Here is a 17,354-nt window from a genome sequence, read left to right as displayed (position 1 = left end):
ATCATTCATGTTCTTCAAATGCTGCTCATCAAAGCGCATAACAAAAGAATTTTGCTAAAAACCGACGACTGCCGCATGTCCTCTTGGAGTCCATCTTATGGATTGAGCAAAAACAAAAACAAAACAAAAAAGAAAAAAAGAATGGAGCTGTCAACAGTAATGGATCTCTAAATAGCATTTTCTGCTTTATTAGTCATAGCTAATAGTGCTGAAGAAGGGTGGGATTGATGAAATATGGTGATGCTTTTGTATGCTCTGATAATTCTGAGAAATAGTGCTTGATAAAAAATAAAAATAAAAAAAAAATCTCTGACAATTGCACTAGGTTTGTGCATGCTGGGTGCCTTCTGCCTGGCACAAGTGGAAATCTGGAGGGAGGAGGGGTTGACAGAGATAAAACGAGAATAAAAGATCGTAGTGAAATTTAAACAAAGTCAAAATGAGGCAATGTTCCATTCATTATATTGAAAAGAAAAAAACAAAAAAACAAGGTTTGCCTACTGATGATGCGAAAGTCATCGACTGATAGCTACAGACAATAAATCTTAATGATCCAGGGATGCAATGTGAATGCTGACAACCAGTTTAAATCCATGTGCAGTTCATTAGCATTGCAGCAAACACAGTACGTTCCTGTTCGAGTTACCTTGCCTGTGTGTGTGTGTGTGTTAGGAATTGAAAGAGGTATAAATTAGAAGAATGTGAGATTTCTTGGTACAAAAATAGATGAGAAGAGAAAGTCAGAAAAAAGGAAGAGTGGGGGAAAAAAGGGAGAGGTTTTTGGTATCAGGTTGTAGCAGGTGCCTCCTGTGTATATGGATGCACCCTGCCTCTGTGTGCTATGTGTCCAATTAGAGTAACATAATCTCTATTGGCTGGGCTCTCAAGCCGCTGCAGAAAGAACTGGGACAGATATCTGAAGAAAGAAAGAGAAAGAACGAGAGAGAATGAAAGCGTGTACTCACGCTGGATGTCAATAGTGACACTGCTCTCTTTTCCATTAGGGACAGCTTTGTTTGACGCACGGCAGATGATCGTCTGTCCTGACTCGATGTTGGACGGTAAAATGTATAGAGTGCTGACTGTACTCTCCTTCCTGCCATCACGAAGAAGTGTCTACAAAGAACAAAGCAAAAGAAACATGAGCAGTGGGCCAAGGTAAATGAAAGAAAAGGCATAGCGAAGCTAGGCTGTCAACTGAGCATGCAAAGGGTCAAAGAACACACAAACACCATCAGTCAAAGACAGTCTCGATTCCTGGGCTTGGAGCAGAACATTTCACCTACTAGATGCTCTGCAAACAACAGAAACCCCCACTGCACTCCCTGTTTGTGGTCTCTCCATAACAGGGGCAGATTGATTTGTAAAAAAAAAAAATAAGACAAGGCAGTGTGTTTGGAGGCCATTTTTTTTCGGAGAAGTTGTTGCACGGAGCATGGCTTGTCATGCACCACAAAGGAAATCAATCTCGATTTACTCTGCTGGTACACCAACTTCGGCCGCACTCACCGCTTTGTTTAGTAGCATCTGGAAGGACTCTACAGAATCTACTTGTTCTGCTGGAAAGAGGTGGCTTCAAAAGAAAGGAAGGTTAGCAACATAAACAGAAAGAACAGGACACTGGGTGCAGAATGGGCAAAAAAGATTCGCCTAGCGGAACAAATTGGCAGTGCCATAAAGCTCTGGGCAACCTGCTGAAAGACAACATCTTCCAGACAGCCCTGCATGCACAGCAATACCCACTGCACTGGAAAGATTCCCTTTACTTTTACATTCCTAAAAAAAAAACTCTTCCTATTAAAAGCTCACTGGCCTGTGCTATACATCTTAACTCTTGTCGTCAATTCCTGCCAAAAGCCTCGACTTGTGTGGGAGTCGCTTTAAGAGCCAATCTGTAGCTCACACTTTCTAAAAAGCGAGAAACCTCCTCCCTCATCTCACACTGTAGAAGAAAAGTCCTGGAATAATGGACCAGAGCAATAGTTACATGCTAATAATTAGCATGTTCAGACTATTGACAGTGAGCTTGCTAATAGTAGCAATTACTGCCTCGCTATTTCATAGCTGCTTTTTTATTAAAAGAAAGAAATAATAAAGATCAGAATGAAGGCTGGTGTTTGCCAGCCCACTCAGAGGGAACTGGGGTGTGGATGGAAGTGTCAAAGGATAAAATAAAGCACTTTTGCCTCCCTTCTCTGAACAAAGTGTGAAATAGTTCAACCAAAAATTGTACAGCAAAGAAAAAACTAACATTCTCTCAGATTGTGCAGCATTATATAACATGTTCTCACTTGCACACATTCAAGGCAAATCCAATGATTTAGTCATCTTTAGTAAGAACTTACCTTAGTCCTAGTCAGGATAAAGGTCAACACACCCAGCGGTGTTATTTAGAGTTACCAATACAACTACTGGCATGTTTTTTGAAGGTGGGAGGAAACCCAAACAAAAATAATAAGAACTCCACACAGTAACCTGAGCTAAGGATTGACCCTGGCACCCTGGAGCTGTGACTCTTACCCACTGTGCTTGGGGTATTCACTCAACTCATTTCTAAATAGTTACAAAAGTGGAATTGGTTGGTTTGGCACAGTGGATAACATGACTGCTCCACAGTGCCTGGTTCTTTAGTTCAAACCTAAGCTTGGGTTACTGTCTGTAGAGAGTTTCAAATGTTCTCCTGGTGTCTGAGTTGGTAATCTTCAGGGTCTCTGGCTTCCTCCTACCATCCAAAAACATGGAATTTGTTAATGACTCCAAATTGCTAGGTGTGATCGAGTGTGGTGACTGGTATTTCCACACCTTTGTTCCATGTTTCGAGACTCCAGATCTATTGTGACCCTGGCATAGAAATTGTGTTCAGGTATAATACTGCTACTAAGGTTGGCGTTAAACTTGGGGTTAGTTTTATCATTCCTTCATTCATTCATTCATTCATTCATTTTCTACCGCTTATCCGAACTACCTCAGGTCACAGGGAGCCTGTGATACCTCAGGCATCATCGGGCATCAAGGCAGGATACACCCTGGATGGAGTGCCAACCCATCTAAGGGCACACACACACACACTCTCATTCACTCACACACTACGAACAATTTTCCAGAGATGCCAATCAACCTACCATGCATGTCTCTGAACCGGGAGAGGAAACAGGAGTACCCGGAGGAAACCCCCGAGGCACGGGGAAAACATGCAAACTCCACACACACAAGGCAGAGGCGGGAATCGAACCCCCAACCCTGGAGGTGTGAGGCAAACGTGCTAACCACTAAGCCACCGTGCCCCCCTAGTGTTATCATATGTTTTCTTAAAAAAATCTCCAATACCATCCAATCACATTACCTGCACGGTCAAATGTCTCCATATTTTACCCAAATCTCAGAAATAAACAGAATCTAAAACCTCAAACATAACTATTAAATTTAATCCTGAACTAAAGCAGAAGAAAGAACCTAGAATCTCCACTGACTACATAATTTATTCTTGGACTATACTTAGTCAGGCCTAGAGCCGCTCCTGCTTAGCCTAAATCGTGTTTGCCACTTCCAGTAGCTGAGCGATGTGAGTCAGATGGAGACAGTAAAGCCGATGCTGAGCCTCACGGCACTCTGAGCCCCTGCAGTGAGCTGCATGCTGTCAGTGAATAGACGTGCTGATAAAATATGCTTCATGACACAGTTGGTGCTGCTTCTCTCATGGCCCATGGCCTGTCTGAAGCTATTAACATCGCATGGACACAGAAATGGAACGGGTCTCAATGCTTAGCCTTTGCTTGGCCGAGAATAGCTCCCAATTACAAACTAATCATTTCTCATATAACAGCCTAGAAGCTTGTCAGGAGAATAACTTTTTTTCAATGAAAGCAGTAGGGGGTAAAGTGGAATGATGAGCAAGAAAAAGGAGAAATCCTAATCCACTTTACACCTGTCAAGAGAAGCTGGTTTGTTACAATATAATTAAGAACGTAAAGCGCATTGACTTCCAGTTTTATTCTATGCTTATTCTCAAAACGATAAAGGTCAAGACTCAGCTGACATTTTATCTTCTTTTAGTGCCGTATTCCAGATTTGTGAGCATACACATTTCTTTTGCTTTCCTTTCTGAAGTTAATTAACAGACTGAATGAGTCAGACTTACCATATTGAAACGTGGCTAAAATTAAAACTGGTATCTAAAAGATGGAAAAAATGGAATGGTGATTAGATGTCAAAGGGCTGCCTGTAGAGTTAATGATTTTTCTTTTGTTTACATTCTGCTGTCAATCTAACAATTCTTTGATACAAAAAACACACAAAAAAAAACCACGAACTTGAAGATTTGAGGTTCTGCAGAATATTAACTATTAAAGCACTAAGTTGTAATTACGTTGTTTTCTTTATTCTTTAAAAGAAAGTTGTGTTTTTGTCTCAATACTGATACTGGGGTCAGGAGCTATTCTCTGATTAGCTAATTTAATCCCTGCACCTCAGGTTCTGATTAATTTTTGCCATTTTATAGCCCAGTTAATTAAATGTCTCTTTACTTTTCCAATCTCCCAATTTTAATTCAGTGGCGGAATGCCAGTAAGAGACGGTAATACGCTTGACAATGGAAAAGGACGGACTGATGTTTCTAGCTTTAATAGAAGAGGTCAGATGTGCTAAATATAGCTGCACTTATACTGTCCCTCTTATAATCAAACCTTCCACAATTCTCTGCTTGACCTCTGTGTCATGAAAAATTCATTCGGAGTGCTAATAAAGTTCATTAGCCTGGCAACAGTTTTCCCTTTCCAAAGACCGTCTCATGGTGAAGGTTATGATGAAAGCCTTGCCTCTAATTATATTAGTGGTTTTGTGAAAATAAAGGGTGAGAGAATTAATGAAATTTGAGAGGCAGGTAAAAAGAAAGGGCTTTGATGGCATGTGGGTGGATACAAGAACAGAAAGGAACACAAAATGAAATTACCACGAGGTACAGGAAGAAAAAAAAATCATGCCCTCAAAAAAAAAAGGGAAAGCTGGCCTATAATCAAGGAAGACGTATCATATCAGAACCTAGACCATCTAATCTTACTACAAAACCAATAAACTGATCTTACCCATTATAGCCTGCAACATAGTACCTGATAATTCAAGATTGATTATATCTCCTATAATATGTTCCTGGAGAGTTTACAGCTCCTATAGGTATCATATGACTGATAATACCTCCTATAATAGCTATAAAGCTTGTTATAGTTTTGAGATTAGCATTAGCCAGGGATGTTTGCTATGTTTGATAGACACCGAGTTTTGTACTACAAAGCTCATTTGGCGTGCTGCTCACACTAAAGCCTCTAATCTTGAAAACATCTCTTTGCTAATGTGAAACTACTCTCCTGTGTTCACGACAGAACTACAAGCACCAGACTTATTGCAGCTTATTTGCTGATCTCCTGTACTTCAATTAGCACTCATACCCAATCCCTTCAGCTATTCAGAGAGTGAGGGGAAAAGCGAGAGAGAAGCAGGAGGGATCACCAAACATTCGTGGAAAGGCTTTTTAAAGCACAAGTGTCAGAAATGTAATCCCTAACAACACACACACTACACACACTACACACACATGCTCAGTGTAGATCACCTGTATTTAAGGATGTCAAATGCACATACATGTGCTATAACATCACAGGTTTTGATAGCCACTTAGCTATCAGGATTTATGCTGCAGGATTTCTAAAATTATTATTATTAGAGACACAACTATGGGCTCAAAGACATTCCCAGTCTGCAGTCAGACACAACTCTATTATCCTCCATATTAGCCTCCATTACTCAGACTAAGCATTCACATCTTAATTGAGTGCATTGCTTTTTAATGTTATGAAGAGAGATATTAGGAGTTTGGACGGCTTCCATCCGTCATCACGCAGAAGGTCTCTCTATACCAGCACTGCTGCCAGGCACAGGAAGCCATCTGATTAGCGACACCACCGCTAACGACCGCATGCAGCTGCATGATGGGTAAACTGCCACTTCTTCGTCCTAGCCAGATCGATGCCATTTATCTCCCATCCAGAAAAAAAGCCAATAATAGGATGAGAGGGAGGCCCTAAAGGGTGGGCTTGCATTGCTCATTTATATGGAAATGGCAAGGAGGTGGTGATTAGAGGCTGGAGGGCACAGATCTCTACCTGAATTTTTTTCTGGGTCAGAAATGGGGTGCTGAATGGCAGGAAATATCATGATATTGGTATAATTTGCTGTCGGCAATGTGCAGGTCTTAGAGAGCTGTGACTGACTGGACTGGACTGGATACAAAGCATGCACACTTATTTATTGTGTGACAGCCTGTGAAACCCCTACAAATTTTTAACGAAATATATTTTCTACAAACTACAGACTTTTCTGATCTGAATTTTTCTGGCTGATACAGTCCAGCAAGGTGTAAAAGTAATATCTATAGTCCTTTTTAGATGAAACCTGCATTTTAGTCATTTCTGGCTGTCTTCCAGAATTCAGCAACAGTGACAACTGATACCTTTTCCCAGACTGCTACACATATAAAAACCCTATTTTATAATATAGATCTTGGACAACTCCAGGTGGTAGAAATATTTTAAGTGGTGGTACAGCTGAATGGATCTAAATTCTGGTAGAAGACAAGTGCTCAGCTATATCTGCCCATCTGTTTGTTTTGTTGACACATATAGCAGCTGTGAGCTGGATTTCCTGGGATTTCTCTCCAATCACACAAAGCTAAGGGTTATATTGAAGGTTAACAGATGGCGTGAGTGATCACAGACGTGGTGCAAGAGGCCATTTGACAGAAAGCTTTAGTTAAAAAACCCGAAAGGAAATAAACACAAGCAGCAAGAAGTGTTTCGTTTCGTGGAAATAAAAATACATATTATCGGGCAGATGACTGATGGCATTCAATTTCTTGAATCTTCCTGGTCATAGTGTGAATTCAAGGTGTGATATCTTGACCAGAGTGTCCTGGACAGAGCTAAATCTGTACTCACCTTAGAGTACATGGCTCCATTTAGCACCTCCCCGTTTCGAATCCAGATGATGGACGCGGCAGGCTTGGCATTGTCAGCGTGACACGTCAGGTTGAGTGGGTCCCCAGCTCTCAAACTCACAACAGGGCCTCCATCAATAACTGGGTTATCTGGTGGAACTGCAGAATGGGAAAAAAAAGAAGATCACGTATGTCAGTGAGTGGCAGAGCTCTGGCGGATATCCATCTGCTCACGTCAGCAGTGTTCTATATGGATCCCTACAACATGCTACTCATGTTAAAAAAAATAATAATATAATATATAAGACACAGCTTGGCATGCTACCAAGAAACAGAGAAGTTCAAAGTCTTGAAGTTCTTCCTTTGGTGGAAAATGTAGTGATTGTGGCAAAGTGCTTACGCTGGAGATTCCTTTCTTAAATGTTAAATAAACTTAAATACAAAATAATAATAATAATAATAATAATAATAATAATAATAATAATAATAATAATAATAATAATAACAGTATTGGGTTTACTTTATATAGAGAATTGCTGGGAATTAGTTGTTACTATATAAATGCTCATTAACATAAGTCTATAATTTGCAACTATTTGTTCTACTTTTTACAGACAAATATAGGAATTTTTCTGGTATAGAAAATAAATTATTAATACCTTAAGACCCATCAGATTTAAGAAAACTAAAGTGGTTTAGTATAAGTGGTTTTGATACAACGGTAACTAAGGTATAACGGTTCATTCACAGAATGAATCATAATCATCACTTTCAATATCAAGTCTAAATTTATTGCTAAGTTTTTATGGCAACAATGACAAAATATGCAACTGGAAGATATTTACATCTACAACTTATACAGATCCAACAATTTTGATGACATAATTGTGCGACTCGGCTTCTCGTCATACCTTCTGTCCAATCAAATGCTCTCTAGAATCTCAACATCATAAAAGTCACTTTGCTGAAGTTGCTACTGTTGAGCGAAATAACTCATATCAGCAAAAATGGGTCGTAAATGTGTCTTTGGCTGTGCAAACTCTTTGAACATTTCTTCTGCATTTTAATCAAGAAGGTTAAAAAAGAAATGGCTTAAATTCATTCACATTGAATAGTCGAAGAAGTGAATCCTGTGCATCATTAGTGCTTAGGCTTTATGAGACATGAACAATATCATCTAGGGAAAATGTTTTACCAACACTGCCCTCTAAAAAAAGGAAATAATATTAATATTTTTTTTAGATGGATTAATGGTTCTTAGTTTCAAGTACCGATGGTATCATTTATAATGGGGAAATATCTTTTTGTAGGGTTTTACATAGACTTTAAGTGTTTCCACTGAGTCTGTGCAAGTTTTATACAGTAGATTGAAGCTTTTTATCTAAGAGTGTGTTGCTGGCAGCAAGTAATGCTAATCTATTTTCGGTGTATTAGTGAAGAAAGCTATAATTTAATTGAGGAATATATATTTCCCAAAATTGTATTCAAGTTGAAATTCTAAATGATATGTGATGGAGTCTATCATTTTTAGTCAAAAATCTCAATGGCCCTCTTGTGTAGAAACCAGATTTTTGGTCAAAAACTCTATGCTGTTTTGTGCTGTTATTTCAATTTTTCCGAGGAAATAAATTCTCAGATTTCATACTCTGTCAATAATATTGTGGGAGTGAAACAATAAATATGGATCGGAAGCTCTCAAAGATAGGATGATGAGTTTATCTGTGGAAACTGATGAACTCTCTCTCTCTCTCTCTCTCTCTCTCTCTCTCTCTCTCTCTCTCTCTCTCTCTCTCTCTCTCTCTCTCCATTTCTCTTCTCTTCCCCCTTTTCTCATAAGTGATCTCATAAGTATCCTTTCTCCCAATACGGACAAATCAGTAATAGTGTTTTCCTTTGCAGAAAGCTAGCACCACTATACGATTTGCAATATGTATTATTCAGAATAAACAGATACTGTTCTGTTACAGAAACTGGTACAAATATACAGTAGATATAAATTTGTTTATTTTAAAGAAAGACCGGTGTTCGCAAGGCATCCGAGACGTAAGTATGAAAAGTAAGATTCTGTGAAAAGACTGAAACTTCATATGAGCCGTATAATCGTATGCATCATATATGAAACTTGTAAAACAAAGAAAGATGCATTTCAATATAACCAATAAATTTGTTAAAAAATATGAGGTAAGATACAAACAAAAGCAACAACAGTGTAAGTGGAAGTCAGAGCCAGAATTCATGCTGACGATGAGGGTATTTCTATCTCTATGCTATTTCCAGTGCTCCTAGAGTTCATGCAGTTTAAATTTGAAACTTAATTAAAATCTGGAAACAGAAATGATCATCTGAAGTGGAACACTGTTACTCACACATACAGAACTAGGAATATCATGTGTATCATATATAGTATTAGTATAAAGCTATGTGTATTAGTATAAAGCTAAGCGATATGTGCTCTTGGGTCATGGTGACTTGAAATAAGACACACTTCACATACATATATTTCTTCTCAATACTAAAGGTAACAACTCGTGGCATGAGTATATCACATAACACATTTGAGTCATAAATTTCAATGAGTAAGCAGGTGAACGGAAATACCGTCGCTAAGAAAACAACTGTGATCTGATATTACTAAAAAATGGCAACGCAAAGCTGCCATGCTGAGGCCTGAGTGCATGTGAACTTAATGAGAGCAGGTGTTATTTGTATATACGATTAGATAGATGCAACATTGAATGAAATGCAGCAGAGTGTGTAGTAGTAGCGAAGAGTGCAATAAAGTGAAAGGAGTTTGACGGGTCGGGAAAGGAAACCAGCAGGAGAGAGGAGGCGCATGAGTGTTGTTAAGACTTACAGACTTAACAAGTTATTGAATGGCACTAATTACATACTCTCTCTTTCATTGAGACACTCCCACGTGGCCTGCACATGTACACACACACACACACACACCCATACACACCCACTCTGATGCTGTACCCATTAAAGAGCCTATATGGAGCAGAAGGAAATCCAGATGCAAAATGCAGGTGGAAAAAGAGAGACAGAGAAAGAGAGATGGTGCTTAATGGGACATAATATACACTGTTGATTCGTTGAATTGAAAAGTGCACCCAACCAACACAATCTGCTCGGTTGTGATCAAGACCTTATTTGGCTAATTCAGAATTCAACAGCCTGCATTTTATTCAAAAAATTTCTGCTCATGCTGTTTAAAGCTGTTCAAAGATCTTGCTGAGCTTCTGAATTGGTACGGACCAATGCGAGCAAAAGCTGTGCTCACGTAAGGCCATCCTACTGTCTGTGGATCAGTCACAACTTTAAAAATCTATATTAAAAAAAAAAATAAATAAATAAAAAAGAATGACTCAATCTTTGTGTTAATTTATAACCGTCCATTTTTGTCAAACAAGGACCTAGGGGTTAAAAGAGAAGAGCCTACAGTAATCACGGGCACAGTACTTAATGGCCATGAAATATTTTCTGTCCGCTATTAAATCATGTGGGATTCATTGTCTGGAATGATCCAACTATGGGCTGTTGAAAACAATTTCTGGAAAGGGCTTTGCATTATTATCAGAAGTATATCATGATGTATTATGATTGAGATTATTTTAACGCATTATTATAAATCATGCATTATTTTTAGGGTTAACAGTGTATTTAAATTTATTTTTGATAAACCATCTTCTTCAACCAAGCTGGAAGCTCTAGGACAAACGACAGACTGGAAAATGTCATGTCTGCTCCAGTTACTCGGAAATTCCATTTAATTTAGTTACCTGAGCTCATACAAGAAGTTCTGACACGTCTAATTACGTTACATGCGTCAATTATCATAAAATGTAGACCTTCAAACTTAAACGCGAAACTCATTAGTTTATCTCCAGTAATTCCTTTTTTCTGGTTAAGATTAGAAACACTAGCTGTGACATTATCCACTACAAGGATACCTCAAAGCCATTCGAAGTACAGAACCAAAGTATTCATTTTCAAAGTATGTCAATGTATTGCGGTGGCACAATGGATGGAGGTGTTCTCATAGCTCTATGGTCCCCAGTTTGGTCCTAAGCTTGGGCTAGTGTCTGCAAAGAGTTTTGCTCAGTACGCCACAGTGGACTTGTATCCTATCCAGGTTATAATCCAGTAGTCTACTGCCTAGTGATCCTGGAATAGTCTCAAGATTTTGGACCCTGCATAAAATTATTGCTGAAAATGAAGATGAAGGAATTATCTGAAGTCACCGATGCTGCAGCTTTATTGTCTTAATTTCACATGAGCGCAATAAACGAGACGTTTGTTTTAAAGAGCCATACATATTTACTAGAACTTGCCTAGCTTATATTTCCAGAGTTGCAAAAATTTTAAGTCTTCCAGACTGGCAGGGACAGTGTCCTTCAAACTCATTTTTCAGTGCCAGCACAGACTATAATGTCTACTCCTGATTGAATGGTGGCAATCATTAAAAGAATGAGGTGTTATTTCAGGCCTTTTTTTTTTTTCAGAAAAGCCTTTTCAGCCTTCTCCCTTCTTTCGCCTTCCCCTTCCGGGCACCATCACTCTGACAGGCACACAAGGGCCAAGACCTTAACCACACAAGCCATCATCATTATGGTCCTGTTTGCAAACTCGGCAGCCACTAATGGCTCCAAATTAGCACTTTACTATGGCCTCTTGATAGATTTCTCATGAGCCGGTCAGCAGAACCGATTGATCGGCCCTCTTTAATTACCAACCAGCTGCCTGCAATCCTTCCTCTTTCTTCACTAAGCTTTCTGAAAGCTTATCAATCCTCTCTTGCCTCTCTTCCTCTTTCTCTGTCTTTTTGTAATTGGAAAACTCTTTCTTCTAGAGGTATGCCTGCAAGGTTTTTTTTTTTTTTTTTTTTTTTTTTAGGATGAAGAGGGTTTGCTTAGTATAGAACAACTGACAGATTCATATTTTAGATGGGAAACTAATTGAAAGTTCAAGTGACGCCTGTAACTTGTCTGTTTTTGAATGTCCTGCCAATTCAAATACATAATTTAGTGGAGTTGAATATTTAAGTAGCTATTAGATAACCTGATTTGAAGTCTACGGTATGATAAATGCTGTGCAAGCTAGTTTTACGTACTTCAAGCCGACCATTAGAGAAGTGAATACAGGAGAAATTCAAGAAGGTATTCATGAGGGTTTCATTAACTTATTCCCACTCGGTAGATAAGAGATGGAACTGGAGTTCATTAAAAAAGTGCAAGAGAGTAATAAAACTGCAGGCAAAAAAGTGTGACAAATCAAAGTTGTGTGGTCCTCCAATTCAGCGAAATGAATTTCAATGGTACACTCTATAAACTAGACCTTTTCTTGTCATTGGGGTGGTAACCTCATCTTTTGTACCATTAATATGTGTTTTATTACTGGAAATGTGGATAAAGATGTGGGTAAAGCTTTAAAAGTACACTACTGTATATGTATCTTTTTATATAAATATACTAAAAGGTACAAAAACTATACGCTTGGGCATATCACCTATTTGTAATAGAAAGTCTGAGTGGAAAGACAGAATGAAGTAAAAGAAGGAGTGGAATAGAAAGGTTTAGAAACAAACTCGAGGCCGGATGTGTGAACATTCAGTAGATAATTAAATAAAACTATAAATTAAAGGGAAAGCAAATAGATTTGTAATTAAACAAAGTGAGTAAAAAAACAGTCTTTCCGAAAGCCTTCGAGCTTTGAGCATCCTCAATTACCTGTGGGACTAAGATCTTAATACACATACACACAGAGGAACAGCGAGAGAGAGAGAGAGAGAGAGAGAGAGAGAGAGAGAGAGAGAGAGAGAGAGAGAGAGAGAGAGAGAGAGAGAGAGAGAGAGAGAGAGAGAGAGAGAGAGAGAGAGAGAGAGAGAGAGAGAGATGCCCTGTGTGATCCCACAGTAATTTCACTGCAATTACACTTAAAAAGAAAATCCACTCTGGCCAATACAACACCTACTCTCAGTCTAAAATATCGGCAGTGAGTTTGACTAACAGGTCAGTGACATGGTCTTTCATCCCATAGCCTGGAGTTTGAGAGTGGTGCAGAGGCTAATTTGGAGGACAATGGAAGAGAACATTAGTAGAAATGGAATTGAGAAATGGAGGAATGCAGTGAAGCAAGCCTAGCGATGCTGCCATGTCTGGAGCAACAATGCAGCCATCTGTTTCACCAACAGCTCCCATCGCCTGCATGCTGAGCCTCTACGGCCTGTGATGGAGAGGTCGGGGATTGACTGGTGATGCCACTGGGCAGGGGAGTAAAATGAATCCCTTAAACATAAAAGACCTGTTAAAGGGTCCCAATCCTAAAACTCATACCTACATACCTTTTCAATTTACCCCAAGTAACCACTTTATCCTAGCTATGGTGTTGGTGGATGTGAGGGTAGGAGAACATTCTAGATAGGACAGCACCTATTGCAGGACACCATGGACAAATGCATTCATTAGGAGATAAGAAAATGCTCAGGAACAAAGGATATACTTGTGCAGACAGGGCTAAAAACATGCAAGTTTCTCAAGAGACCCAAGTTTAATTTGAACCGGGCAGCATGGAGTTGTGAAACAGAAAATCTATCAATGGTTACGTTATAATCAAATATTCATTACATGGGAATTATGGGCTTATGAAATGGAGTTTGGTGACACATGTGACTCAGTGTTTCAAGTCAAAATCCTCCCTTCATGTCCTGTCACAAATACAGCTGTTTATAGCAGACAGGATTCAGTAATAAAAGCTCCCATTCATTTTTCCTCTCTTGGGGCATCTTTGTGGCTCTCTCTCAGGAGTGAATATCGAAGATCTTTACAGGTTTACAAACCTTGATTGCCTACTCCATTTACTGGATTGAACCACTGTGAATAACAGCAAGATGTGTGAAAGACTGGCCTTATGAAATGAACAAAGCTAAAAGGATAAGCAGTATCCTGAAGAAGAGAGGATTGTTGGGAGGTTGAGGGAACCATCTGTCTTTTGGGACTGTGACTGTCTTTTACAGAATTAGAAGGAACACCCAGAGTTTGGTCTGCAAATGTCAGTGATAGCCCTCCTGAAATTACTTCTGCGGTCATATCCTGATACACTTCCTGAATAAACCTTCTATAAACACATGGCAACCTTGCAAATTCTTGCCAGCCGAGGCTCCAGGTATGTTCTCTTGACTGCCTTGTTGATGCCCTTACCTTGCATAACGGTATGGTTTTTATGTTCACTAGCCTGATTGTTTTGACTCTGTAAAACACATGCTGCCTTATTTTCTTTTTGAGTCACCATGATCACAGTAGTCCTGCTTTGCACACGGCCAGGATGACAGTCAAGGACTGTGTATGGCAAACAAAGCATGGAAAATGCTATCCTACAGAGAATGAGACCTCAGTGTAGCTGGTGGACATCTGCTGGATGTGTTGGCTTGACTGTTATATAAAAAATTAAATAAATATCTTAAGCATGGCTTTTAATTTGCTGAAGATGTTATTCTAGCAGGCTGATGTGTACTTTAAATGGCAGAACCCAGATATGTTTAAGCGAAGGTGGCTAAGGTCACAATACAAGGTCACTGCCCAAAAAAATGAAAAAAATGTAGACATCTGGGAGGAGCTGATTAAGACATGTACTGTATGTGCACATTTAGAGCAGAGTTTGCAGTGTGCACCTTGTTTGCTTGATATTCACCCTGATCACTTTATATTTCATATACTGTATTGTGAAGAGAGTGAATAGATCTAAATAAAATAAGGGTAATAATAATAATAATAATAATAATAATAATAATAATAATAATAATAATAATAATAATAATAATAATAATAATAAAAAATCAGATCACTAATAACTTCATTCTGTATAGAGCTCTTATGTTGGACTTGTTAATAAAATGACATGTTTATGCAAATGAATAATGCATAATAATGCATAATAATTGGTCTAATTACACATGCATCATTCAATTCACCAGTAGTACAGACAAGATTCAGACTCGACAACTGTATCATATGACAGCTACCAGTCGGTGAGAGTGACGTGAGGGCGACATGCTTCCTTCAAGACATGTGAACATAAACATCTTCCACATACGTAAACTCACAGATGCCCATGATTGGATGGTGTCACTGTGATTGACAGGGAAGTGAGTATGCTACCCCTCCCACCCAGACACTATGGGCACTGGAGCTTCATAGTTGTGGCACTTATGGGATTCTAACACACAATGTGCCAGATATAGAGAGCTGTAATGCTTCTTTGTTGCTCCACTCAGGAACCAGCTGGAATTAAATCTTTAAATGAGATTTTTCTCCTTTTTCATTTAAGAGCTTAACCTGAATATAAAATGCTATAAGTTTTTTTTTTTTTTGTTTGTTTGTTTGTAATTTTGTAATTAGTTCCAGGATTTTTATTTATTTATTTATTTTTTTAATTTTGTTATTACAGTTCCGGAAAGCATGCAGAAATATATATACAATTTATAACATAAAGGTTTTTGTTTTTTTTCCCCCCAGCACACTATCCATTTATGAAGCATTTCATTTGGATTTATTGAGACCAGATTGGTATGAGTTCATCAAAAACGAATGCCAGTGCATTACTAACCAACATGGAGAGTTCTTGATTGCCAATTATAAAATCAAACAAAATATATTTTGGTCAAAACATTTATAGGATTTTTTTTCAGTTCTAAGGACTCATAGGCAATGAAACTTTAAATGAATTATTTTGCTGCATTTTAGGGCACAGTCTAGCTTGATTACATTCCTTTGTTCACATTAATAAACTTCGATCTAGGCGTCTGATCCTGTCACGATCTGGAGATGTGTCCTGTGTTGCTGTGTTCGCAATTAAAAGTTAATAATCTGCATGCCTTGAGACGGGCTTATGAAATGACGGAGGAAAAAGCACAGAGGACTTGGAGTGCTCTTTAACTCAAGGAGCCTACATTTCAAACTGTTTATTCCACCCGCAAGGACCCTTGATCTTTTCATAGTCGTACCTCCTAATGAATAATTTGCGCAGCAGCAAACGAAAAACTGCTGAGGTAGATTTAGCCCTTGTGTTTTGTAAGGAGTTAATTTCTGGAAAGGCAAACATTTTCTAATGAGTAGTTTTATAACTTAAATTAACAGAGAATACTTGGGAAGGCATTATGACTTGTGGAAATTGTTTGTCTGACTTTAATGTTTGGCTTTCTTTTGGGACTGCGTCAAAATCACTAATCAGTGGAAGTGGATATTAATTGAGTTGAGAGGATTCATTTGAAGAGGAATCCAAGGACAAATTTATAAGAGCTTTAAAAATATCAATTAGCTGAAATCAATAATGCGTTGATCATGGTACTCATGAGACAGAAATGCTAACAGAAATGCTTGAATAGTACTCTGTGTGTGTGTGTGTGTGTGTGTGTGTGTGTGTGTGTGTGTGTGTGTGTGTGTGTGTGTGTGTGTGTGTGTGTGTGTGTGTTTTCTCAAATTTTATGAAGCTTATCTGTCCACACTTCAGCATCTGTCGCACTCTTGTGAGGCCAGAAAGACCCTCGAGGCTGAGAAAGCTCTCTTGTAGGTAGATGTATAATTAGCCTCAAGGGCATGACAGGCAGCCCAGATAAACCACTTACTCCCATCCTTCTTCCCTAATGCAGTCATGAGGAGCCACTAGAGGTCACACAAAGTCCCAGAATCATGTTAAAATACGGAGTCAAGTTCACAGATCACCATACAAAGGCTTTTTTTGAACTTTTCATTGCCTTCATGGACGGTGACGTTGATAAAGTGCAGCATAGAAGAAGGACTGTGGGTTTTAATGCTGTGTATAGCTCAAAGAGAATTCCTGTCAACCTTTCCATCACAGGTCAAAAAAGTAATATAAAATTCTTTATTCATCACATTTCTATATGGTTTGTGAGACATAAATAAGAAAAAAATGATTAAAGCACCGCCTAACAAAATGTGATTTGTCAAACACAAAAAGCTGAATCATCTGTGAACAACATTAATCCTTACAAAAGTTCAGAATGTGTACGATGTAAAGTATCTTCGACTCTCGTGTCCCAGTTTCTTTATAACAGTTTCATAGGTTTTACTGTATATTCCACATGAATAGCATTTCATTTCTCAAACTTAGTAACGTGTGATTAAATACAAAAGCAGTCGCAGTAGTGTAGGAAGTGTGTCCTGCGCTGTCTGAACTGGCAGATCACACTTTCTGCCAGATCCACAGCCAACCGTGTGAGAGACAGCCCTGTTATAAAGGGGAATTGGAAAGGCTGAGGTGTTTCTCTAGCTGTCAGGTAAGATGCGGCGGAGAGGAACAGCCAAGTTCCTGCTCTTGTCATCACTACACCACAGATTGGGCCGTAACAGAC

The 17,354-nt window shown here is 38.7% G+C and overlaps 1 protein-coding gene across 8 annotated transcripts in view; it reads right to left on the bottom strand.

Annotated features, from left to right (window-relative positions):
- Positions 1-17,354, bottom strand: part of kirrel3b (kirre like nephrin family adhesion molecule 3b) — a 215,831-nt gene that overhangs the window by 42,319 nt on the left and 156,158 nt on the right. For all 8 annotated transcript variants that reach the window (XM_027161716.2, XM_027161718.2, XM_027161717.2 and 5 more), the window contains exons 4-5: positions 6,987-7,144; positions 966-1,116 (exon numbers count right to left, since the gene is read on the bottom strand). In XM_027161716.2, coding sequence (XP_027017517.2) covers positions 966-1,116; positions 6,987-7,144 — 309 coding nt within the window. The remainder of the gene's footprint in view (positions 1-965; positions 1,117-6,986; positions 7,145-17,354) is intronic.

This window comes from Tachysurus fulvidraco, chromosome 13 (genome assembly GCF_022655615.1).
Source record: "Tachysurus fulvidraco isolate hzauxx_2018 chromosome 13, HZAU_PFXX_2.0, whole genome shotgun sequence".
NCBI lineage: Eukaryota > Metazoa > Chordata > Actinopteri > Siluriformes > Bagridae > Tachysurus > Tachysurus fulvidraco.
This window is presented reverse-complemented; position numbering and strand designations above follow the sequence as displayed.